Consider the following 27,182-nt stretch of genomic DNA (forward strand, 5'->3'; position numbering starts at 1 on the left):
TTTTTTTTTGTGTTTTTTTCTTTTAATATATTTTAATTATCAATAATCTTTACTTACAGCTATTTTATTATTTCTTAACTCTTGATTTCTTCCAGCGGTCAGACATCAGTGAGATATAGGATGAGGGTAGGGGAGGGGGGTACAGTGTATCTGTTCTTTCAATTTTTTTTCTTAAATCCATTAAATATGTACATAGAGGGAGACAACACAGCACAGTCACGTACACACATAGCAGGCTGCACAGCACTACAGGAGAGAAGACCACATCAAACTCATATCTTTGATACGTCTATTTACAGGTCCCTAGTATGGCACGGCGTCGCTAGGCTCTCACTTACTGGGGCTGAAAGGGGCAGATGGGGGAGGTGTGTGCTTTTTGTTTCTTCCTGTTTGTCTGCTTTTGTTTGTAACAGTGCTTTGATTATTATTTTTCTGTTCGTTTCTTGCTGAGACAGTGTGTTCTGAGGGTGGGAGGAGGCAAGCAGGCAGGGCGGGTAGTTAGAGTAATACATGAGGAAGAGGTAGAGTGGGGAATGACCTTTGACCCGGCAGCACACACCATGCTTCTGAAACAGTACGAGTAGCCCACGTCCCCCCTTTACCTTGACCCCCTTAGTTACAGGGCCAGGAAGTGGCAGTCTGGTGGTGGTGTGTGTGGTAGGGTGTATCAGAGTGTGTCAGAGTGTATGGGTGGGGGGAGGGGGGGGTGGATGTGAGGTGGATGGAGCGAGTGGGGCGGGGTGGTTGCTATGGAAACACGCGACATTGAGCATCGTGCTGCTCTGGCAGCGGACGCTCTGAGGGTGGGGCAGGCGGGTGGAGGGTGCTACTCGGTCACCGTCACCCGGAACGTGATGCGGCCCAGGAACTTGTCGCGGTCATCGTCGTTCTTCAGGTCGGAGCCCTCCACCTTACACTCTATGGCGATCTCAGTGTTGTAGTCCTCTTTGGCCAGCAGCAGCTGCACGGCCACCAGGGGCTGAACGTACTTAGGCTACAGGACAGGAGGAGAGACACAGGCATGGACAGAGGAAAAACACGCAAGACAAAAACAAAGTAGAAATCATACTTTCAAATTTGAAAACATAAAAAAAAAACCAATTGTGTACATTGACTCAGTTAGCAGATGCTTTTAATCCAAAGTATCATAAAGTACAGATTAGTATAGTATTAGTGTTAGTATCTGTAGTGAAAACAAGACCCTGGTGTTGCTATGACCTATTAGCGCTATAAGCTGACCTACAGATGCACTCATTACAATGTTTACAGGTTTATGTCCTGTTATCACATTTGATTTTGCTCTTTATTGTTAATCAGTAGATTAGTATTGAGAAGTCATATTAGGTGCTTGTGTTTATCACTCTCTTAAATGACTACTTAACGAATGCCTAGTTGGCATCGCTATAAACATACACAGAAACGCCATTGCTGTGATGTGCACTGCGAACTGCAAGTGTTTGCCTTACATGATTTATTTTGCCGTAGTAGGGGAAGTACATCTTGTCAAACTTTGCCTCGGTGGGGAAATAAGACATCTGTAAGGGGGTGTCTCTCTGGAGGGAGAACAGGGAGTGAGGGAGGAAGAGGATGAGACCGGGAGTCATGTGACCAAAGCCAAAATGTACACACAGGCACAGGCTTGGTGCCACTCAAATACACACACGCGCGCGCACACGCACACACACACACACACACACACACACACACACACACACACACAGTGATATTAAAACTAGTCTGTACACATACACAATAAACATCATGACCTCTCACAGTTTTCATATTCTATAACAGCCATACTAATACTAAGTAAGCATGTATGGTAGTGAACGCCACAAGATCCCCAAAACACATATACATATACATATACATACACACACACACACACACACATAGAAATGTGTGCAGACACACACACACACACACACACTCTTCAACAATGAGCTTTGAGGATCTCCTTCGCTAGTGTATGATGCGTGTGGTGTGATGTAAGCGTCCTTTTTAAGAAATCCCCCCCATCCCCCCAATATACACAATCACTTTCTACACACTAAGACTCCCTGAGGATGACGAGATGTGTCTTTGGCCTGCATCAGTTCAGAAACTGAAACTTATCAACTTACCCAATACGTCACCTTAGCAGTGATGCATGCTAAGCCATCTCTTTGTTGATCTGTTATTAGCTACATCAGAAGCGAGTGAATAGTTGAATGATGAGTCGGCTTAACTGAAGGTTGCCTCAATTCTAGCCATAGCCCAAATAGTGGCCGACGCTGAGACGGATCTGGTCCCGATAGAACCCGGACCGGACCGGACCGGACCAGGATTGTAATCGGGACCTGATCCATTCCAAAGCTAGCCACTATCCAGGAGAGGGTGTTAGTTTGAAGCGTGACACAGGGAGAATTTAAAAGTCCGGCGTAGATTTTAAATTCAGGCGTACCACAAAGCACTGTGTCCATTTGACTTCAGAGGAGCGAGGAAAGCCTCAGAGCTCGGTACAGAGCCACTATCTTACAGGACTCAGCGATGCTACTAAGATGGCTGCACCTGACACGACGCTAAGTCCTTGTGAACGTGTGGTGGAACCACATACATTTTGATCAGTCACTAGCACTCAAGCTTCTCTACTGGTTCCTGCGAGAGTAGGGGACACTATGTCTGGTGTCCTCCGTATACCTTCAAAATTGACACAGGTCAAAGTTCAAAGGTGACCAAGGGGGTAGAGGAAGAGAACGAACAGCCTAGGTGTGGCCCAAATTAGCCACATCCCTTTGAGAGTCACCTGACTACTAACTGGGCTTTGAGTTCTTGTGGTTGGGGGGTCTGACTGAGGGAGGGTCGACCAGCGCCATGATGGCTAGCTATCGCTAGATCAGGTAACAGACCTCACAAGAGGGGTGGGCCTGGAAGCGCCTGGAAAGAGTCCTGTCGACGTGAACGGCTGCAAAACCATACATGTGTGAGGTATGAGAGCGCTGATCAGGTATCAGTTTTGCAGCATCTTCGATGGCGGTCTGTGCTATGATGACATAATACAGATGGCAGGGAACTGAAGGTATACCACACATCTGGCAAATGAAGGCTGCTTGTTTAGAGTTAGGCCAGCGCCAGACACTGAAGCGTCACATCACGGGAGCTTGGAGAGAAAAGCAGCGCGGAGATATGAAGCAAGGCCGGGGCTAGGACCCAGGGGAGACAGCAGGGGGGGGAAGGGGGGAGGGGGATGTACAGCTAGAGGACCTGACGTCTTACCCACCAGAGAAGTGCGGGTGCTAGAGGCAGCGTGGAGAGAAACCAAATACAAACACGTGTGTAAAATAAAAACACAAACATGACAGGAACAAATGCGCACACACACACACACACACACAAATATAGTTTACACGTAACTCAAAAACAGTGAACAAAGGCACTAAGAAATATAGACACACTAATCACATACAGTATGTTGTTGGCACACACTGCGTCCGTGCCCTCCTTACCAAACCCAACGTGACAGAGAAAAAGAGATAGACAGACAGAGACAGAGACAGAGAAGATGGCGACGAACGTTACCTTTGCTGTGCAGTTGACGTAAGGTTCCCCTCGTGGTCTCAGCCCAATAATCTAAGGGATAAATAACAACAAACACTGAAATAGGGAACAAGCATCATTCAACTCATTCAAAGATGTAGTTTCAGCCCTTTAGCTCAGCTTATGGTCAACGTCATGTGTTGGGCCTTACAGTGCTTTTGTGTGTGCGATGACTGCTCATTTTTCACACCTGCTCCTGACTGTATGATTCCCTGTGTGTGACGGAATGCGAAACATTCCCTGAGAAACCCGCCCCACCCCACCCCTGCCCCGAAATCCGACACAGGGAACGCCCATTCATCTGCCGCATAGAAAGTTCTGTAGTCACCCTGTTGCATAGACTACAAATCCCACAATGCACCTCACACTCTTCACCAGTGTCACCACCAACTCTTCACCACCAACTCTCACACTTTTGGCATGAGACACATGAGTCCTGTCAGAGTCGTTATTGGCAAGTCTTGCCACTCGGCAGCCATCTTGGCAACGTCTACAGGCAGCTATTTCTGGCAAACAAGATCAAGCTCCTATCTAAATGAATGGGGAGAGACTCATAGCTCCACATGGGATGGTCAAACAGACCTTAAAAGTACATAGCTGGAATCACTGTTTAAATCTGACATAACCGCCATGAACAACGTTTCAGAACCAAAATAAGGCAAAACAAAACCAATTTTTCTCAGGTTAACTTGGTTACATGCACCATGTGTTACATGTGTGGTTATTGCTATAGTAACAGTGGAAATAAACAGAACAGTCCGGTGAGGTGAAACGTAAGTTTTTCCAACAATGTGATTGGTTCTTTATAGTACAGCGCATGACTTACAGTTACAGGTCCACCATCTTGTACATTATAAACTGTCCTTTATTTTTTCTCCCACTTATTTGTCTCTGATCCGGTCTCATACTTGCATGCAAAAAATACTCCATTGACTTCAATGCATCTCAAGCCAAAAAAATGCAATTATTGTCAATCTTTGAAAGTTGGCAATCTTTGGTCAATCTTTGAGAGTTGGCAATCTTTGGTCAATCTTTGAAAGTTGGCAAACTTACTCGTCCCGTGACAGCCACAAGGCCACCGAGAGCAGGGGAAGTGGTGGTGGTGGAGACTGGACTGGACTACAAACCCTGCAATGCACCTCCCACACTTCCCCTGTCGGCCACAGGGCCACTCAATGAGAGAGCAGGGGAACTGGTGGTGGTGGTGGCAGCGGCGACTCGGCCAACTCACCCTGTTCATCTTGACCAGGATGCAGGGCTTGCCCTCAGCGTAGCCGAAGGTAGCGTCAGCCAGGCCGGAGCACTGCCGCAGCAGGCTGCGCTTGAACTGGCACACCTTCTTCTCCGCCACATCGTCCTGTTCAGTGTACTCGTTCACCATGCACAGCTCGTTCTGCTCCTGAATCGTGTCGTTGTATTCTGGAAGGCGAAGGCAACATCCGAGTGGACTGCGTTAGGAGTGAATAGTTTCGGTTTTCCTTTTTCTTTTTTTTTTACTTATGTTTTGTTTTTAGTGTAGTGGTTTTTAGCGTGTTCATCAGTGTTGTGGTCTGAGTCTGGCATGACAGTGCTGACGGGATGTTTCTGAGATGATGTGAGATGAGGGAACTGAGTCAATAGAGTGGTTGTCTCTGGTGTCTGGTGCGTGCAAGGATGCAACAAGTCATCAGAGTAAGGCTTAAAGAATGCTCTTAGAGAGTCAGAATTAAGTAGAAACCGTTAGTAGTGAGTAGAAACTATCTGGAAGTGAAACAATGAATTCATACATGGACACATGCAACAACTTTTATAACAATCTACATTACTATATTTGAATGTATGGAAAATAAAGTTTTTTTGGCTTATGCCCATAGAAGAGCGCCATAAAGATCGTACTTCCATCTCAGTAGAACGATTACCAGGACAAGCCAAAGACCATGCAAATGTGATCTCTTTTAATAACGTGCAGCAACTGTGTCGTCGCAAATAGTGAAACTAACTCAATCGCGAACGATCTTAAGCCACAAAGCGCATTCCAGGGTGACCAATTAGAAATGAGTGAGATCGATGAAATGATCTACTGCGCCCTGACGAGCAGGCTAATGAGATGGATGTCACGCGGATACAAAGGCGGCGCAAGACTGCAGCAAACAGGGAAGAAGCACCACCACCGGTGTGACCTCGACACGCCAGTCATTTCATAACCTCAGCATCACTTCCGATCGCATTCAGAGAAACGGTAAGCCACATCAATATACTGAGGCTTACTGACAGGAACATGAAATAAACATTTGGTGATGCCCTCTCTCTCTCTCTCTCTCAAACACACACTCTCTCTCTCACACACACACACACACACAGAGAGCGAGAGAGAACAGGTTCCTATATAATAAAAAGACGACAGTGCAAGGCCACTGAGCCCAGCATCTACAACCTTGAGTTGTCTGATGAATTATTCACGTGGCTTGCCTCGCTCCTGACTGCCTACTTACGCTGCAGGAGACTCTCCAGGTGACGGACATACGGGCCGTACTGCTTGGGGTTGGTGCGGTTGAAGATGATGTCCAGGGACCTGGGCCGGATCACCAGACCTGGAGATACGAGGGAGATGAAGGATCAACGGTTCATGATAATCAATGGCTGCAGTATGACTGATCGGCTGATCAGGAAAGCCCCGGGATTTGGAGAGGATTCTCTCCACTCCTCTCCGCCCTCCCTCTCCCTGCTCCAGTTAGCGCATCTGCACTGACGATGAAGGATCAACGGTTAATGATAATGAATGGCTAATCAATGGCTGCCGAATGATTGATCGTCGCACTGACACCGGCCCACTCTCTGACACTGACTGGAGTTTCCAGGTTTCTGGTATGTTGAAGACCAAGTTGCTCACTGACAAACTCCACACTGGACACTGACAGCATTTGAAAGGCTGAAGCCTACTCAAATGCCTTGCGACAGCAGGCCTCGAAGGAGGATTGAAAAGTACAGGGAAATGTGAAAGTTCGGGGTGGGCCTTGGATTCAAAGCCAGTGGGTGTAGTCTTGTCTTCATCTGTAGTCTAGTCTTCATTTTCAAAACGCTTCTGAAATACTTCCAGACACTAATCAATTAATAAATGCAGTAAAAAAAAAAATTTACTCATACAGTACGTTTTCCCATGATGTAAAATGTAGCGTCTTAATTCTTGTAAACTCTCTAAGGCTCATAACTGCAGTACAGTACATGAGAGGCATGTTAAAACACTGAATTGGTCTTGGCTATCTGTTTAATACTAGAGGAAACAGAGGTACGTTCGTATAAATGTCACTAGCCCTTCAAATCTGATTCGGAATCTTCAGGCTGCAACATGGGTGGTAAGAACAGATCTTTAATCTATTTCTATCTATCTCGCAGATGCACTGTGAACACGCATACACACACACACATTCCCTATCTCTCTCTCTCTCTCACACACACACACATACTCTCCCACTCACTCTCTCACACATACATACTCTCCCAAGCTCTCTCTCTCTCTCTCACACACCCTCACACACACTCTCCCTCTCCCTCTCGCACACACACATACTCTCTCTCTCTCTCTCTCTCTCTCTCTCTCTCGCACACACACATACTCTCTCTCACACACACACACACACACACACACCATACCACACAGCACCGTACCACACAGCACAGCGCCGTACCACACAGCACAGCACCACACAGCTTTCTGGCCCAAAAAAGGAGGAATACGAAGGGCAAGAAGAGAGGTGCAGAGGCAGTCTGTGGGAGGAATAACTTGTCGCTGGGAAAAGAGGACGAGTGTAGGCTGGAGAGGCAGAGAACCTGTAAGCCATTTCACACACACACACACACACACACACAGACACACAGACACACACACACACACTTCTGTCAGAATCAATACTACCCCCAGTGTGGAAGGTGCTGGAGTGCTTTCATCACACACACACACACACTGACACACACACACACACACAGTGCAAAGTGGCTGTGTGTAGGTGGGTGGCAAAGAATGCCCTCCAATGAAAGCGTGTGTGTATGTATGTATGTGTGTGTGTGTGTATGTGTGTGTGTGTGTGTGTGTGTGTGTGAGTACATGCCGTAGAGGGGGCGTTAATGGTTGGTATGAAGTCCAATAGCAATGCCAGCTCCTCAGCTAGCTAATGTAGTTTGCGTCTCTTTCTTTGATGCTAGCAAACTATGGCACAACACAGGGGTGTAATAGATAGATAACACAGACTCCACTAGCTATTGATGTTGTGTTCTGGAGATGGTTGCTCTTAGCATGAGAGTGTACACGCTTCATTTTCTGGTGTGTGTTTGGCCAGTGGCTGTGAACCTCTGCTGGTTATCATTATAGTGGACTGAGTGTAGATATGTGTGTTCTGAGCGGAGGGGGGGGGGGGTGATTGGGTGTAATAGATGTGTAATAATACTGCCCCAATGTCCAACCATTCAGCCATGCGAAACCAATCAGCCGCAGTATGGCCACTGCAGAGAGCAGCTAACTGGACTGGTCCAGATGCCGCCTCTCTGTGGGGACTCGTTAAGCTCACGCTCTTCTGGGCCAGTGGGACAGACAGGCTGGTGGCCAAGCCAGAGAAGAAGAAGAAGAAGGAGGAGAAGAAGGAGAATAAAAGAGTGGAAGACTGGAAGAGAGGATGAGTGGAAGAGGAAGAGAGGAAGAGAGGAACTCTGGCATACATCTTCCTGATTAGGAACATATTGGAGAGGATGCTGTAGGCAGGAGGTCAACTATGGGAAAAACATAACTGTGGGAGAGAGAAACAAAGAGAGAGAGCGAGTGAGTGAGTGAGAGAGAAAAAGAGAGAGAGAGAGAGAGAGAAAGAAAAGGAGAAACAGCACAAAGAGTGACAGAGAGAGAAACTAAATAAAAACAGGAAGACATGGCCACAGCCAGAGGACTCATCAGTAGTCCCTGTGGTCATGTAGCAGTTTTATAGCAGCAGTGTTAGACCTCTTCAGTCCTCTTATAGTCAGTCTGATTATTCACCTCAAAGGCTTTTCCTCGCCCTTGTACTGTACGTTACATTAGCCATGTGATCCCTGTCTTTGCTACGGTCAGCCCAACGGCCAATACTGACCTGAACACAGACAGAGACAGAGTGGTAGAGAGAGTCATTGTGAAGCCCTAGCAGTTCATGGCAGGTGTCAAAAATATAAAATGTGAAAAGACAAGGTGAATGTGTGTGTGTGTGTGTGTGTGTGTGTGTGTGTGTTTGTGTATCTGTGTGTGTGTGTGTGTGTGTGTGTGTGTGTTCTTCCCCTCTGACTCACTCACTCCCCTTCCTCCACTCTCTGACACGATAGGCGGCGACACACTCTTATGCAATATCATCCATAGCCAGGTCTACCCCCAATCTCACATTGAGGTGTGTGAGTATCTCTCTTTGTGTGTGTGTGTGTGTGTATCTGTGTATGAGTGTTTGTGTGTGTATCTGTATGTGTGTGTGTGTGTATCTGTATGTGTGTGTGTGTGTGTGTGTGTGTGTGTGTGTGTGTGTGTGTGTGTGTGTGTGTGCACTCAGATAGATGTGTAGTTGCTCTACAGGCCATTCTTCCCCTCTGACTCACACACTCCCCTTCCTCCACTCTCTGACACGGCAGGCGGCGACACACTCTTATGCAATATCATCCAAAGCCAGGTCTCCCCAAACCTCACATCAAGGTGTGTGTGTGCACGTGTGAGAATGAGTGTGTATGTGAATGTGGACAGATGTGTGTGTTTGCCCAAGCATGTGTGACTGTATATGTGTGTGTGCACGCATGTGTGACTGTATATGTGTGTGTGTGAGCATGTGTAACTGTATATGTGTGTGTGCGAGCATGTGTGAATGTGTATTTGTCTGTGTGTGTGCGACAGAGAGCGAGATTGTGAAGGGGGAGGACAGATCTCATTTTCTATTCTCTTCAAATCTCATCCCTGATTTTCCCATTCAATCCATCTATTTGCAGCATCAGCCCCAACACCCTCCCCCCTCTCTCTCTTCCTCCCTCCCTCTCTCTCTCTTCCTCCCTCCCCCTCTTCCTCTACCTCTCTCTTTCTCTCCCTCCCTCTCTCTCTCCCTCCCCCTCTCTCTCTCTCCCTCCCCCCTCTCTCTCCATCTGAAGAACAGAGAATCAATACCCAAGCTTGGTATAACAGACGCCAGCAACACCAACCACTGTAATTTGTAGTACAGAAATGTTACCTTTCCACAATGAACAATATTTCTTTATCGCTGTTTTCTGAAGCACTTTGAGCTGCGTTTTGATGCATGAAAGATGGGTTATAAATATAATTTATTATTTCATTACTGTCAATCTTTCTTTTGTAGGTCTCCTATTGTTGTCATGGTTACTATTACAAGATTTAGATTTTATTCTATTCTATTGTATCTATTTTTAGGGGTGTTTCGATATCCACCTTTGACAGATGCCTTCCAGCCAATCAGAGAGGAATACTCTCCGTGACTATTGTACAGCTGTTGATTGGTGGATGGTTAGAGGCCAATAGAGGCCATCCAATGAGAAATTAGTATTTCCGTTACTGTGGTACAGATGATCCTTAGTGTTGATAAAGGCTGATCAGCCAATCAGAAAGGAGTCATTTCTATAACTGTGGTATAAAGTGCTCATCCGTAGATATGTACAGGCTAGACAGCCAATCAGACTTCACTCGCTGTGTAGAGGCTGGTCAGCCAATGAGACAGGAGCATTTTCTGTGCTCATGAGTGAACGTATAAAGGCTGATTAGCCTATCAGATGTAAGTATGTGCACAGGCTAGACAGCCAATCAGACTTCACTCGCTGTGTAGAGGCTGGTCAGCCAATGAGACAGGAGCATTTTCTGTGCTCATGAGTGAACGTATAAAGGCTGATCAGCCAATCAGATGTGAGTATGTGTGGACAGATGCCGTTAAGCTCACCTGGGCTGGGCACTCGGTCCCGGTACTTGGGCACGTCGTCCTCCAGGGTCTGCAGCATCACCCACATGGTGAGGGTGAAGAAGCCCGTCAGGAAGGCATAGAACACCAGGTAGAAGCCGACGATTAGGGCTGCAAAGAGAACGAGAGAGAGAGAGAGAGAGAGAGAGAGATATTAAATTAAATTAATTTGTTCATTAAGTCTTTAGATAGTGAAAGAAGTCTTGGAGAAAGATAAGACAAGGAGACATTTGTGCTTGAAGTTACTGGCTGCCCCAGGAGAGCTGAAACTGTGGAGAGGTGGTGATAGCAGAACAATGACATCGAGAGCTCAATGTACAAGACCTGAACACATATAGGTCAATAACCCTGCCTTTGCTGTAGAAATAACACCACACGTCTGTGAAAATATTAAATCCCTTTTACTCCTATCATATTGCCAAACTATTCTATGCCCCACAATCCTTTGTCCCTGGAAAACCCTGATTGGATTTCTCAAAACACTGAGAACTAGCTCAGGATCGCCAGAATTAGCAACATTAGGGAAAACACCAGCCCTAGTTTGAAAATAAACAAGAGAAACCCTTTTGTACCAATTGCCATGATGTGTGTGTGGGGGGTTATTTGCATTTATATATAGCTTATAATATTTATTTGAGTGAGTGACAGAGAGAGAATGGGAGGAAGAAAAAAAGAAAGAAAGAAAGAAAGAGAGAGAGGGGAGGGTGATGCAGAGAACAGGGCCTAGAAACAGCATGAGCCATTTCCCCAGCCTGGGTGTTCATGGGAAACAAAGGCAAAGGTCCACGCCAGATCAGGGCCAGACCAGGGCCAGATCATCCCCACAGCCCGCTACTGACTGCCAGCCATTCACCTCTCTCTCTGCCTGACAACCGTAACCATGCCGAATCAGTGGGAATCTGGAAACGGCTTGTCTAATATTAGAAAGGAGAGCAAAGCCAGCCCTCTTGTTTCCAGAACACAGCTTTCCCAGCCAACGGATCCTCCACTCAGAAGACGACCCGACCCCATCAACCTCCGTGGACCGCGCCATGGCAGGGCTGCGTCCGTTTCCGTGTCGACTGCTACAACAGAGCCCTACCGTGCCACGGAGTTTCCCAAGGCATTTCACTATGCCTCCATTTATCAGTGCAAAACCTCATCCTCACCGGCCACCGATAGGGTGTGGTTAGTTAAACACTGAACGCAGGTCCGATAGGGTGTAGTTAGTTAAACACTGAACGCAGGTCCGATAGGGTGTGGTTAGTTAAACACTGAACGCAGGTCCGATAGGGTGTAGTTAGTTAAACACTGAACGCAGGTTCGATAGGGTGTGGTTAGTTAAACACTGAACGCAGGTCCGATAGGGTGTAGTTAGTTAAACATCAATGCAGAACCTCATCTCCACTGGCTAACGATAGAGTGCAGTTAGTTAAACACTGAACGCAGGTCCGATAGGGTGTAGTTAGTAAGACACGGAACGCAGGTCCGATAGGGTGTAGTTAGTAAGACACGGAACGCAGGTCTGCCCTGTGGGAGCTGCGGAGGCTTGTGTCCCAGCTGTTCCTAACACGTTTCTAGTTTTAATCATCTGCCCTTCTTCCGAGAACACTCAGTCACTGGCTATAAATGGTTCAGACGGTCTGTCCTGGAATCATTTGTGTAATGGAGGGTCTGTTTCTGTTTTGTTTTTTTTGTTCTGAGTTTAGAGGTAGAGGCCCTTCAGACAATCCTGGTCTGTTTTAAAAACAGAGGTCTGGACAGGAGAGGGGGATGAGAGGGAAGAGAGGAATACTGTGGTAGAGAGGAGAGATGAGATGAGATAACAACGTGTCTGTGGTAATACATTTTCCTGCTTGAGCTGCACAGCAGAAAGCAAAACAGAGAGAGAGAGAGAGAGAGAGAGAGAGAGAGAGAGAGAGAGAGAGAGATAAATGCTGTGGACAGCTCCTCAACAATGAAAGAGTGTGAGGAGGAGGGAGACAAAAGATAGGAAAATAGAAAGAGAGAGAGAGAGAGAGAGAGAGAGAGGTATATTTGGATTCAGTGAAATGAAGTTGAGAGGGGAACTAAGAGGTTTCTAAAAGCAATTAGATGCAGAGAGAAAAACAGACACATCCAGGCGCAGATAGAATGAGAGCAAGGAAAGGAACAGACCAGAGAGAGAGAGAGAGAGAGAGAGAGAGAGAGAGAGAGAGAAGCTCATCTGGAATAAGCACAAACCAAGAGGAGCTTAAGGCGTTTAAAAAAAAAAAAAAGATAAAGAAAAAAAGAAAAAGAACACTGGAAGAAAGGGATGCCATAGTAACAGAGATCGGAGGAGAAACGAGAGGTGGAGAGTGGAGAGAGATAGAGTGATGCAGAGAGGATATAAATGGAAAGGCAGAGCAAGAGCAGGAGATAGTGAGCGTGTTGGAGGCATAAAGAAGAGAGAGATAGAGACGGGGGGGGGGGGGGGGGGGGGGTTTAATTATAGATGCATTTCGTCTTTGCTGGAGTCTCTGAGGTAGACGCCTGCTATAAATAGCGGCAGGGGGAGGACAGTTTAGTGATGGCACAGCACTGGCCTAGGAAGAGACTGCTTACCCGGGTTACAGCATCGCGTAAACACACAAACACACACACTCAATCACTCTCTCTCTCACATTCACACTCGTATGCGCACACACACACACACACACACACACACACACACACACGAGCTGACATCTGGCATCCCATTCAGGTTGGCATCCAACCTTTACCTCTCTGTGGGAGCATCACAGTATGTACCTATTCACACACACACACACACACACACACACACACACACCACATCTATTAATCTCAGAATGTTTAGTTTGTACTGGATGGCATGCGGCTACACTGCATCCCTCTGCTCCCTGTGTGTGTGTGTGTGTGTGTGTGTGTGTGTGTGTGTGTGCCTGATGATAAGTCACAGATGGATCTGGCAGCAGCTAACAGGAAAGCAGATTCCTGGATGGGCCCAGCATGGCTGACGCACGGGCCAGAGAGGAATATATACCGTCACGAGCTCCGCTACTGTAGCCACTGACCCCAGAACAGATAAGGCCCTGATCACAGCCAAACACTCCCATTCACTCCAACCCAACATTACATTACACTATCCTTGCCTTAGAAAACTAGCCAAACACTCCCATTTACCCCACATAAACGATTCTACCCAACATTACATTACACTATCCTTGGCTTAGAAAACTAGCCAAACACTCCCATTTACCCCACATACACGATCCTACCCAACATTACATTACACTATCCTTGGCTTTACTGTGTTACCAAGACCACCACATTATACTCAACCACACTATTCGATCCTCTATTGCACTATACTGTACTAAGCCTTTTAAAAGCCTAGGGCCTTTTGCTCGGCAGCGCCGCGCCGCGCCTGTGGAACAGCCTCCCTGACCACCTACGGGCAACACAAACACTGGACTGTTTTAAGACGGGCCTAAACACCTTTTTATTCAGAAAGGCGTTTCTTACTTTTTAAATGTATTTTATTATAGGTTGTTTTTAACTATGTTCTTACTATGTACTGTGGCACTCAGATTTAGGTGAATGTAGAGTGCGCTATAAATTAAATGAACTATTATTATTATTATTATTATTAAGCCAAGACCATATACTGCTATAATACAACATACAACACTAAGCTATGTTCTAACCTGCTCCAAGCAGATGCCCCCCCCCCCCATGAGCCGAGGTTCTGCCCAAGGTTTCTTCTTCCGGTTAACACAGAGTTTTTCCTTGCCCCTGTCGCCCATATGCTTGATCTATGGAGGCCTGTGATATGGCTACTTATGGTGGTGGTGTGTGTGTTGTATGGGTTTGCATTGTCCTGCAGAGTGATTAAGGGTCTGCATCCGCGGAGTTTGTGCAGTCTTGTGCTATATATGGACAGAGCTACAGTTTCCCCCCCCCGCCTCCCCTCGGGGGATGCCTTCTGCATGGTAAGGGCCAAGTCAGCAGCGTGGAGATAGTGATTTATTTCTAGGAAAAAAAAAAAGCACCATCTTTCCAAGACCGAGGGAGGTGTGGTAAACGCTTAGTCAAAATGAAACTCCCTTCAAGGAAGAAACTATTAAAAAGACTTATACCCCGGAAACGAGAAATACTCTTTTCTGATTGGCTGGCAGGTGTCCCAATACGTCTTCACAATGGGACACCTATGAAGTAGATCAGGTAAAAAAAGTTGAATCACAGTTAATGCTCTGGAACCATTGAATGGTAACTATAACAACCATAGTAAATGACGCTTGATTGAAAAGCTGTCAACAAATGTTTCCATGCTATACATGCATGCTTAAATACATATGTGGCAACCTGGGTATAGGCAGGTTAAAGGCTGATGACGTGTCCCGCAATACAAAGATATAGGACTAGGCGGAGGAAACTGTTCTTTGAAAGACCTCGAAAGCAGTTACTTGATGCTCGTACCAGACCCCTTGTCTGCTGATACCTAAGGGTAATGCTGCTGTTAAGTGATGTCTTCCACATTTGCTAAATGTCTCTTAACAACCCATAGGGCTGTGTGTGTGTTTGTGTGCCATTAGAAGAATGGAGTGTCATGAGGATGGCTGGGGGGGGGGGGGGGACTGACTGTGTAGTGTGTGTGTGTGTAAATGAGGGCGTCATTAGGATGGCTGGGGAATGAACTACTGTCTGCTGAGAGCTTTTTTTCTCAACATAGTCGCGCTAAGTGGCCTTAGAGGAAGTCTGCCCACTCCAGCCAGAGACAAGGAAGAGTGTAAGTGAGGGGAAGAGGGTTGTGTGTCTGAGTGTGGGAATGTCTGTGTGTGTGTGTGTGTGTGTGTGTGTGTGTGAGAGAGAGAAGTCTTCTCTCTGCGGTGTATTGATCGTCCGGGGAGCACGGAGTTCGACTGCTGGCGATCGGTTTGCAGAGTCAGGAGGGCAGCATGAGGCCAAGTTCTCACTCATCGCCATTCCACTTATCTATCTCCTCCTCTTCTCTCTCTCCCACTCACATCCATCCCTCCACAACCCCTCTCTCTCCCTCCCTCACTCCCCTCCTTAACTTATCTCTCTCTGCCTCACTCCTCTCCTTAACCTCTTGCTCCCTCTCTCGCTCTCTGTCCCATCTCTTTCTCTCCCTCTGTTTCTCCTTTCCTCAAGTTGCCTTCATTTCTCTTTTACCGTCTCACCCCCCCCCCCTCCCATCTCTCTCTCTCTCTCTCCTGCTCTCTCTCTCCCTCTCACCTGATCAATCTCTGCAGTCCTGGGATCTTGTCCATCTCTCTCTCGCCCTACAGCTACCCCAGTCCTTCTTTCCGCATGGAAAAACTCCCCCCTCCCTGTCCCCCTTCTACCTACTCACAGCAGTCGAGAGCTCCAGTATCTACCCTCAGCTCATGTCAACTGGCTCTACTTTAAGAGTCAACCTGTTAGACGCTTCATGATAAACAAGCCATAGTGTTATTATTGTTAAGTAGCTCTCTTCCACATCTCTAGGTCATTTACCATTGGGCCTAGCATACAGTCAGTACGATCCACTAAAACAAATAATCATAAAACCATTCAGACCAGTGAAACAGCAACACAATACACACTTCTACATGTAGCACCCTGAACTGACCTGCTTTGACTGGAATACATCAACACATCATTTTCACTTACTGAGTTAGGCGTGTGTGTGTGTGTGTGTGTGTGTGTGTGTGTGGGGGGTCTTGTTTCTGCAGTCTGGATGTGGTTGTTGATCAGCACATTCCCTCTTTGATGGCGAAGCTCAGACGTGTGGGGGAGAGTGATGGTTTGATGATGCTATCCAGAATAACTAAGCGTTTGCCCCAACCCCTATCACCTGAACATAGCATCAAGCATCCCAAGAACAAAGGGGTATTTGAAGGGGAAACAACATTTTGTCTTTGAACAATACATCATACAACCTATGTAATAAATATTTCACCAATCCAGGCCAAAGCCAAGATTCTCTGAGCCCTATTCCATCACTGCTGGAACACTACAACACTTGCATGCTAGATTTTAAGTGTGCAAGGGTTATATTGAGGAGTATTTTCCATAACGGCTGAAGTGTACTGTAACGGTGCTTGATGTGGTCACCATTTTTTGTTTGACATTTTGAACACATTATATCATTTTTTTTTTAAATGCATATGGTTGGGATGTTTGGTTTGACGTGTTTATTTCCCCTTATAAACACAAACCTCATCTCACACCTCATAAGAGGAGGCGCCGTGTTCCAAGCAAACCAGATCCACAGAACTCGCTAGAACAGATGCGCCTGAGACAGCTAAAGGTCACGACCCTGAGGAACATCATGGTGGAAATGAGAAATGCATACTGGTGTCTCCCAGGACCCCTGTCAGGCCCTTCATCGTTCAGGGCTTCTCTCCCTTGGCTACCCCCTTCTAGGGCCTTGACTAATACGGTGTCCAGTAATGCTCTCACACGCCTGTTTTTTTTTTAAGTAATGTATGATTATGTCCCTTCATCTGATCCATGCAGGGGCAGCCAGTGAATCCACACATATAAGGCCTTCTGCAGCTCCTCTCCCATTGGGCGATGGCCGTGGAGATAGTGGGAGTGTTTTATACGCGATGGTCAATGGTCTGTTTGTCTGACTGAGTGCATGAGGCTGTGTGGTGGAGCCAGTGATGACTTCTCTATATTTCCTTCTCTCTGTCTCAACCACTCTATCCCCTTCTCCCCTTATAAAATCAATTTTTCCTTCCTGTTTCTCTCTCTTCAAACCACCAAGTCTCCTCCTCCATCCTTTCTTCCTTTCTGTGACAGATCCTTTCTTCCTTCTTCTCACCCAGTGGCTGGGGTGTCCTGTGACCCATGGGTCCCTGGTGGCCTTGTTTGCATCCCAGCCCCCACTGTCCTCGTTAGGGCTGGCATGCAGCTCCCGCACGACCGCCCGCCCGCACCCCTCCTCGACCCCAGCACCCGCGGCCCGACGCGGGCACGCCAGCCAGGGAGCGCATGAGCGGGCACAGAGTGAGAGAGAGGGGGAGGGAGAGAGAAAGAGAGAGGGGGGAGAGAGAAAGAAAGAGGGGGGGAAGCTGTGGGGCCACAGTACAGTAAGGAGTACAGACATGTGAATGACGGGGGAGGGAGGAAGAGAGGGAGAGAGGAAGAGAAAGAGGAAGAGAGAGAGAGAGAGAGAGAGAGAGAGAGAGAGAAAGGGCCCGAGAGAAACAAGAGAGAAAGATGGAGAGAGGCAGAAAAAGAGGAAGAGAGAGGGAGAGAGAGAAAGGGGCCGAGAAAGAGAGAGAGTGCATGTGACAGAGAGAACGACAGAGGGGAAGAGAGAAGGAAAAACAGAGCGAGGGACAGAGGGAGGAATAAATGAGTACTACAAAGAAAGGAACAAAGGGAGGTAAACAGAGGGAAAGAATGATCACATGAGAGAGGAGTGAGAGATGGAGAGATGAGGGAGGCAGGAAGAGGAGGAGAATAGAGAGAACAGAGAGAAGAGAGGAGGAGGAGAATAGAGGGAAGAGAGGAGGAGGAGAATAGAGGGGCAAAAAAGAGCATTAGGCCAGAGAGTGGAGAGAGAGAGAGAGAGAGAGGGAGAAGCAGAAGACTACCTAAAGTGTGAACCAGAACTGGGGGCTTCTGAGAGGCAGAGAGAGATGAAGGGAGAGGAAGAGAGAGAGAGAGTGAGAGAAAGAGAGAGAGAGAGAGCGACTCTGCTGGCCCTCAGCTGTTCTGCTAACGGTAACTGAAGCCCCAAAAACAAGATCCTCAACTGCCCCCCAGCCCTACCCCACCCCTGCCCTGCCCAGCCCAGCCCAGCCCAGCCCCCAGGGTTATAAATAGCCCTCAGATAGAGGACAAGAGGGGCAAGGGGTACAGACACCCCCAGAGAGAAAGAGGGGGTCTTCTTTACTTTACTACTAGAAATAGTAAACAGATTACATTCAGAAAAGTGTTCTTTAAAATCATCTTTAGTTAATTTGTGTACTACGACTAATATGTACGGACAAGTGTTTTCATATTCAGATGAAAAGAAAAGTACTGTACAATGATGTACGATTAAAGGTGCCCTGCCACTAAAGATTTTAGCTGGTTTAGGTTATATTTTCATGTGGGACGTGACATAAACGTGATACTGGACAGTCCATTGTTTTTGCAACGACCCAGACTGAGCAGTTCAAGTTTTTCACGACTTCACGATTTCACGACTACAACACGTGGTAAATAAACTTGGCAACATTTCATACTAAACACGTTGATGGACGACATCAGATGAGATGCTAACGCTAAGTCTGGAATTGACCTTTTAGACTAGCCTTTAAACTGGTGCTAATGCTAGGGCTAGCCTTTAAACTGGTATGCTACTATAACTGAGAAAATGTCTCAAAAAGGAGTCAAAAAGTACCACAGATATGCTTGGTTTACTTGCTAGCAGAGGTCACTTTGAGGTCATATATCTTGATTAAGCAATAACACGGTTACACTATCTTTACTCAACCTACTACGAATCAAGATTATTTTCAAAGCAACGGCAATATGAGCCGAGTGAAACCCAAGGCTATAAATCGTATTTGTCAACATCAGCAAAGTGTCCTTTGGGCGAACAGAACTTCCCCAGCCAAATGAATGACTGAATTACTTATACTGTCTAAGGTTGCTATCATTTCCTGTCGGTCACATTGAATCAGACATATCCTGAGAAGGCTTTGGCCACTGATAGATTAGATTAAAGCCGCCTTGAAGAAAAAGAACAATTTGATCACCCTGATGTGTCTGACAACCATAATGAGATTTCCTATTAATTTACTGTACTGAGAACGTGGTGAAGGCTTTGGGGGGCGGAGCTTAGACTGAAGCTTCGTGGTTAAGGAAACAAGATTGGATCAAATCTGTTTTCGCCACGCACTCTCTCTGTTCCCATGTTTAATGGGAGTAGGAAGCAATGGGATTTTGTGACTCACATTAATCCTTAACTATGACTGTGCCGTGAGTTATTGCTCTATTTTAGTCACTACACTAGAAATCTTTGCTGGCCGTGCTTACGGAGATCTGCACTCTTCCCTAACATGCTGTGTCATGTGGGAATGTAGAAACGCAGAACTTTGGTGTGATCGACGGCTCAGTGAGGATGGCAATTCGTTAATTGATTGATTGATTGATTGATTGCTTGATTGATTGATTAATGACAGATTATTTTTAATCTGACATTTTTGCGGATTTCGTATCGAACAGAGGGTGGGCGGTTGGGCGGCAGAAGAACAGAAAGCAACCGGTTGTGACCCAGAACTGACCCTGATCAGAGCCAGCTCCTCTCCAGTCGGCCATTATCCAGACGCCCATCCCCCGCAGGTTACTGTGGACGACTCGGGGGTGGGAAGCAGTGTTGGGACCAATGAGGAGCAGGCAGGCAGGCAGGTCTGTCTGATTGGGCTGAGGCAAGGCACAGAATGTGGAGCGATCCTGAATGCTCGGCTCAAGAGACTCTCGTCTCTTTAGGGGCATCTCTCTCTTTGTGTGTGTGCTAATCTCTCTAGGCCCCATTTCCTCCACCCTCTCGCTTCCTCTTTTCTCTCTTTGGCGTCATATCGTTCCTATTTTCCTAGGCATTTCCAGTTAACTGATGCTTAATAATGCAATAATATATTACGCCTATGTTTCATAATGCAATAATGTATTACGCTTATGTTTAATAATGCAATAATGCTTGATTGAGTCAAATGAATATTTTTGAGTTGTTCTGCCGCCAAGGTGAACCCACCCCCCCTTGGGCTACGGCTCTGACACACGGCAGCGGATACCTCAAGCAGCATCCCTGACAGGGTGACCCTCTTAAGCTTGTCTGCCGATCGATCTAAAGCGCATCTAACGTTCACACTCACAGCTCAGAGAGGATGAGAGGTGCAGAGAGGGGCCCGCTCTAATCTGACCTCCCAGCGCAGTATTCACACACGCTGAGTGTTCAGAACACGGCCTGGTTTCCTCTCCTCTCCTCACGTTAATTAAGTCTGCTCTCTGAACTGCCTCCTCTTTGGGGCTTTATTTCAAAGTTAAATGAAAGTGAGACAGGCCAGAGAGCTAGATAGGGAGGGAGGGAGGGAGAGGACAGAAAAAATAGGAAGTATGTGTGTTTGAGGGAGTGTTAAAGGCTATGGCTGTGTATGTGTGTCACAGAGAGAGATGGATGGAGAGAGAGAGAGAGGAGGGAGAGAGCGAGAGAGAGAGAGGAGGGAGAGAGAGCGAGAGAGGAGGGAGAGAGTAGAGAGAGAGTGAGAGAGGAGGGAGAGAGTAGAGAGAGAGAGTGAGAGAGGAGGGAGAGAGAGAGCGAGAGAGGAGAGCGTGCCATGTCTCCTTCGATCGGGTTCATCTGCATTCAAGGTGTGCCTGGCCCCAGAGACCTAATTAATGATGCATAGCCCAGGAGAGGCAGTGTGTGTGTGTGTGTGTGTGTGTGTGTGTGTGTGTGTGTGTGTGAGTAGCTGTGACAAGTGAGTGTGTATGTCTTAGTAGTATGACTGTATCTGCGTAATAGTATGACTGTATATGACTGAGTGTGCTGGGAAGGTGTGTGTATGAGTGTATGTCAGGACTATGGCCACAACCACAACACCACGGTCATGTGATGCCTACCACGAGGTTGTGCTTATCATCACTATTGTCTTTTTTTTGTGTTTAATTATCTTTGCAGGTGTAAGCTGCAGGAGCGCATAAATATGAATAATTGGGGCTGGGCCGCAGGGATATGTTGTTGTTTTTTTACTGCGGTAAGAAAAAATCCATACCGCCACAGCCCTAGTGTATGTAGGTGTGTGTGTTTGTGAGTGTGTGTGTGAGTGTGTGTGTGTGTGAGAGTGTGTGTGTGAGTGTGCGTGTGTGTTTGTGAGTGTGTGTGTGTTTGTGAGTGTGTGTGTGTTTGTGAGTGTGTGTGTGTTTGTGAGTGTGTGTGTGTTTGTGAGTGTGTGTGTGTGTGTGTGTGAGAGTGTGTGTGTGTTTGTGAGTGTGTGTGTGTGTTTGTGAGTGTGTGTGTGTGAGAGTGTGTGTGTGTGTGTGTGCAGTGACAGAGCAGTTTCCCCTGTGCCCACCAGGGAACGGGACAGGCGCACAGAGGGGGGTGGGAGCAGGGGCTCACGGCAGCCATGCTGACCGAGGAAAGCAGCAAGGGTGTGTGTGTATGGGGGGGGGGGGGGGGGGGGGGGTTGGAGCCAACAGCTGCTTCCCTCTCCCTCTGCGCACACACACACTCACACACACACACACACAGACGCACACACATTCAAACAGACGCACACACATTCACACACTTACATACACACTCACTCAGAAATACACAAGAACGCACACACACACACACACACACACACTCTCTCTCTCTCTTTCTCCACTGCCAGGGTTTCTCCTTGGGGGCAAACATGGAGAGCAATTGCGCTAGCTGCCCCTGTCAGCTCATCCCCTCCTCCGCTACTGAGCCCAGGATGACGCGTCCATCTCCGTAACGACCTCTCCTCCACGCCATCTTCCACACCCACATCACCAAACCACGGAACCGTGGCGCAGAACCATGGCTGCATCCACGGCCGAGGCTGAGGACCGTACACGCATGACCTCACACACACGACCTTGCATATCCCCTGTCAGTCACGGTGTCCACATTTGTGGACAGTTAATTAATGAAAGGAATATATTAACAAACGAACATTACCTGATACACATGACCTTACATATAGTGTATTCAGAACGTACTCAGACCCCTTCGCTTCTTCAGTTTTTGCTCTGAACTTATGGGTTGTAGATTGATGAGAGAAAAAATTATTTAAACAATTTTAGCATTAGGCTGCATCATAACAAAATGTGAAAAAAGGTGAAGGGGTCTGAATATTTTCTGAATGTACTGCATATTACATAACACACATTACCACACACACATTACCTCACACACATTAACTCACTGATAGTAACAATAGGACTATTAGGACTATCCTTCACTAGGGCACCAGTGTGTGTGTGTGTGTGTGTGTGTGTGTGTGTGTGTGTGTGTGTGTGTGTGTGTATGTGTGTGTGTGTCCATGGCTCAGTTGTGTGTTTGCACAGCTAACCATAACCAGTTTAGCACTGAGGAAGATTTCTGGACTGAAACGTGGGCTCTTGCGCACTGTGAACCTTGGACTCCATAGGCACAGCTTTGGCATTCAGGGATAAACCAGGGAAACTACCTTTTTAAAAATATTTATGCTTAAATATCGTCGGAAAGCTGCTAAATTTGAAGCTTACAGTGATGTTTAACTGTTTATTTTTTTTGGTTGTGTTTGTCCCATGCTGGCACCTATACCTATAGAGAGCTAAAGGGACACGTTTACATCAATTACGGTGAGGGATGCAGTTCCACAGAGCAGCTTGTGTCGGAGGAGAGGGAGGTGGGGAGGAGAGGGAGGTGGGGAGAGCAAAACCAGAGTGTGTTTAACCCCATAATGGCTCCTGACCTTCATCTCTCGCACACACACACAGTTTCTCCATCTCTCTGTTTCACACACATATAACACCCCCCCCCCCCCCCCAAAAAAAACCACACACTCACAGAGAGCAAGGACACACACACACACACACACACACACACACACACACACACACACACACACACACACACACACACACACACACACACACACACACACACACACACACTCACAGAGAGCAAGGACACACACACACACACACACACTCACAGAGAGCAAGGACACAGAACATGGCTGTGGCCGGAGGGGTCTGTAACGCCTCATCACAGGGGCGGTGTGTTTCATTGATAAAGCGTCCATAACTGGGCCATTGTTGGCCATGTGAAAGACCTGCATCACTGCCACATGGCTGGTCCTATTGGGGGAGAATGTTCTTTTCATCGCCTGAGCTCTCCGCAGTAAACACCGCGTCTGAAACCACACCGTCCGTTTAGGGCACACAGGCCTCCGATCCCACCACCATCACCTACCAACCAACCAACCAACCAGTGGCAGACGACCCCAGTCCTGCACGAAGATAACCAAACACCTCTTTACCTGTTCACCCTCTGTATGTATGTGTGTGTGTGTGTGTGTGTGTGTGTGTGGAGCGCTCTGAGACCTAAGGCTGTCCACACCGCTATAATGATAAACTATAACGATAACAACATGAACGACACTGTTTAGCATCCCTTTCAAAGTGATTATGTGAACGATAGAAACACTGGCAGCCAATCAAAAAACGATTGAATCCTAAAGGCATCTCATTAAAACAGGAATGATAATTCCGAGAGGCCTTCCTTATTGTTGGTCAGCGTGGATGCTCATATCGTCATAGAGACAATTGTCTTCATAGTTATTGTTGGGAGTGTAGACAGGCCTTTACTGTGTGAGCTCTGGTGGGTTTGTTCCATAGAGCAGAAGGCCCTGGAAGGGGGCCGGAACCAGGATCGGTTCGTACTGGTGTTTGCCAGTACCTGGGGGCCTGTGGCAGTGGTGTGATTGGTCGTTGGTGCACTGTCAAAGCAAGGGTGTGTTTGGGTGTGTTACCATGTGTGTGTCCTGTGTGTGTCCATTTTTGGGAGGGTGTGAAGGCCGTGTTGTGCTGTGCTCTGTGTACGTGTGTGTGTGTGTGTGTGTGTGTGTGAGTGTGTGTGTGTGTTTGTTTGTGTGCATGTGTGATTAGCTCAGTAAAGCTGTGCAGATTGAAAACTTTAAAGCCGTCTAATCCGCACTGGCATCAGACAGAGAGAGCCAAGGAGTCCGACAGATGAGTGCACAGCTCAGAGAGCGAGAGAGAGAGAGAGAGAAAGAGAAAGAGAAAGAGAAAGAGAGAGAGAGAGAGAGAAAGAGAGAGAGCAAGGCTAACCCATTAACTCCTGCCCAATCCCTTTATCTCCCCTACACCAATCCCCCACTCTGTCTATTTCTCTTTCTCTCTCCCTCTTCCTCCCTCCCTCTCAACCTGCCTTACGGTCCTCAGGGAGTAGCTAAAAGCCACAGCGTTGTCATCAGCACGTATCTGACATATTTCCTTTTTTTTTTCTTTTTTTTCCCTGTCTTTTTTTTGTTGTTGTTGTACACTTACCTTTTCCATTAGTCTACCTTGCTAGTGCACGGCCTCAGTGGGATTGGCTGGACAGGTTGTTTTGCTGAGCCAGTCAAAAACCACACTGCAACCACTAGTGGTGCATGGTAGGCACAGGAGCCCTGGCCATCAGTGCTGGGTTATGAAGTATAGCCTATGCAGCACATACGGTATAGTCATCAAGGAGGCTATGGGCCAGCCGCAGACTCATGTGCAAAACTGCTGTCTAACAGCCATGCTTGGCTTCAACGTCCACAGTCTCAGTAAAATAGCCAGAGTGGCTGAAGAATGTTTCTTTCTCATATTCCTGTCATGTCAGATGTTATAGGGACTGGCCTGGGGAGAAACAAGCTGTACGCATTTGCTGCATAACGTTTCCATCATCAATATCTCCCTGTAAAGATTCCCTCCTGTACTTTGGAAAAGCTGCAAATGGATTCCACAACGGCCAGGGTGTCGGCGCCTCTCCTCGCTGTCATTACTCCGCCTCTTTGCACCGGTGAGGAGGACCGCTTTGACCTTGGGATGAGGGGGAGGAACAGAAGCAGCGAGAAGAGGAAGAGTTTGCAGCACCCACCGCACCATGGTGGCCACAGCTCAATGTGCTGAGCGCGCAGAAGAGAAACCCGCATATCCTCATAGCCATTTAACGTAACTACGCATCATCTGGCGACTTGGAGCTGATTTATGATGTTTGCGACAGTGGTCAAAATGACCCGTTTCACCACCATTTTAGAACAGCCTGCTACACATAACAGCCTTCTACCGATGCTGACAAATCAGAGACGGAAAACATGTATGGAGAGAGAGAGGTGGGGGATGCGCTACAAACTGCGATGGGTGACCTTCTCTCCCGGGGATCGATCTGAATATGGGAGGCTGAGACATGGAATTTTCCCCACACCAGTAGCTGCGAGAAATGCAGCAACGGCAGAAGCAGCAGTACCGCACATCATACATTTCAAATGAATCTGGAGCAGTTACGTCACGGCCGTAGGGAATGACCGGCAGCGTACAAAAAAGGACCGAGAAAGTCCACTGCGCGATAGCGTATTACACTGATGTCAAGAGGCAATGCCGCACGACCACGTCCCGTCCACTGTACGGCTAAGCTCGAGGTGTCACCCTCCAAGTATTTGTGAACGACAGCCTAATCTAACGGCACGCCAGGGAGAGCATATAACGGTTTCTTCGAACATGAGGAAACATTGATCTCTTGATTCACCCAAGGGGGAATGAACGAGTCGAATCCTTTATCACATCTTACCCGTATAATTAAAACAACTGCATTGGCCATCTAGAAATATGGCCCTATGGTGATCAAGGAGATGGTTATGCATGGCATGGGCCCCTCGAGCCTCGTGCAGCAACGAGTCTTAAGATGGAACAGGGGAAAGCGACCTCATGTTGATACAATGTTACAGCTACGTTTTTAAAATCATCCGTATGGCCCGTCTTTCGCTGATTAACACTGTAAAGCATACCCACAAGTACCCCGTTGAAGGATATTTCAGACCATTTGTGGCTTAAATGCATTTAATCTCCAGTTTAGATCTATTTATTTTGATTGGCCTTGAGAGCGTCCACGCTTTAGATCAAAGTGGGCTAGATATGGCCTGTTTTACACTGTTAGATTAGGCTTTTTTTGTCACTAATCGGCTAATGTCGTTAGTCGGTTTGGACCGCGAGTCGGAGGGCTCATAACACACAAATCGATCTGGTAAGATTTTAGTGATTGAATCTACAAGCCATGTAGGCTACAAACCCATCTTTATTCTCCCAATAAATAAATTGCCAACCACAACGGCATCTGAACAGTAGCCTACACGACGTTAGATGTGATGCTCATATCGCTACAATTTCTTGACAGCTAACGCTGCCATACAGACACTATCAGAGTACTGTAGTATATGCATAATCGGTCGATGTAGTCTTGTTGCTATAGTCTTGCTAGCTTCCCCCGGTTCAATTGCCACAAGAACGCATATCATATTGTTGCGTGTATTTTCTCACATTGATATGCAAAAAGACGTAGTGCGCTAATGCCTAATGTTACAGAAATTTATTTTTCATTAAAATAATTCACCTTGTTAATGAATAAAAAGCTGAATCGAAAATTCCTTTCCACACATTCCTTAACCATTGGTCTTTGGAGCAGACAAACGTTAGGCTAATTATACTAGAAGACTTTAGGTGATACACACTTCATCGAACCGGCTTCTTACCCCAACTGCTGGCGGTTCGGCCAATGAACTCTCCTGTGCGTGGATTGTAGATAGAATCTTTCCAAGTGGTCTTGTGTTCTACGGGCTTGTCTTCCTTGGTCGACATGGCTGTGTTATTGAGAATTAATCAATGGGGAGACCGTGGGAAATGCGGATTCCAAAAAGGAGGAAAATAAACTGGGATAAAATAACAGTTTGTCAGATATGTTGAAATGAAAAGAGTCCTTTGCCGTTCCTGTCCAGCTCGGTTCGGTTAACTGGTGCACCTTCTCATACGGCTTCACGACTGCAGCGACCGAGCTCCTGGAGAAATCGCGTTTCAAACACCATGGCGCAAGCGCAGTACACCATCCCCAGAATTCCGAGATAAGCATTCATTGCCAATATGAACGCCTCTGAGGAAGAGCTATGA

At 47.1% G+C, this 27,182-nt stretch overlaps 1 protein-coding gene across 1 annotated transcript; it reads right to left on the minus strand.

The window, feature by feature from the left end:
• On the minus strand, nucleotides 1–27,182 carry atp1b3b (ATPase Na+/K+ transporting subunit beta 3b). Its single transcript, XM_012838435.3, has 7 exons — nucleotides 26,771–27,182; nucleotides 10,491–10,619; nucleotides 6,048–6,146; nucleotides 4,808–4,995; nucleotides 3,559–3,609; nucleotides 1,467–1,553; nucleotides 1–994 (listed from the first exon to the last, which is right to left on the minus strand). The coding sequence occupies exons 1-7, from the start codon at nucleotides 26,874–26,876 to the stop codon at nucleotides 827–829; spliced, it is 828 nt and encodes a 275-aa protein (XP_012693889.1). The 5' UTR covers nucleotides 26,877–27,182; the 3' UTR covers nucleotides 1–826.

The sequence above is a fragment of the Clupea harengus genome, chromosome 9 (genome assembly GCF_900700415.2).
Source record: "Clupea harengus chromosome 9, Ch_v2.0.2, whole genome shotgun sequence".
Lineage (NCBI taxonomy): Eukaryota > Metazoa > Chordata > Actinopteri > Clupeiformes > Clupeidae > Clupea > Clupea harengus.

What these genes read in the sequence shown, in the direction of transcription:
- atp1b3b (XM_012838435.3), bottom strand. Translation starts at nt 26,876, where the DNA reads ATGTCGACCAAGGAAGACAAGCCCGTAGAACACAAGACCACTTGGAAA. An exon ending in CCTGGAGAGTCTCCTGCAGC is followed by an intron (nt 4,996 to 6,047) that starts GTAAGTAGGCAG and finishes TTCGCCTTCCAG; the next exon opens with AATACAACGACACGATTCAG. An exon ending in ACGTCAACTGCACAGCAAAG is followed by an intron (nt 1,554 to 3,558) that starts GTAACGTTCGTC and finishes TTCTCCCTCCAG; the next exon opens with AGAGACACCCCCTTACAGAT.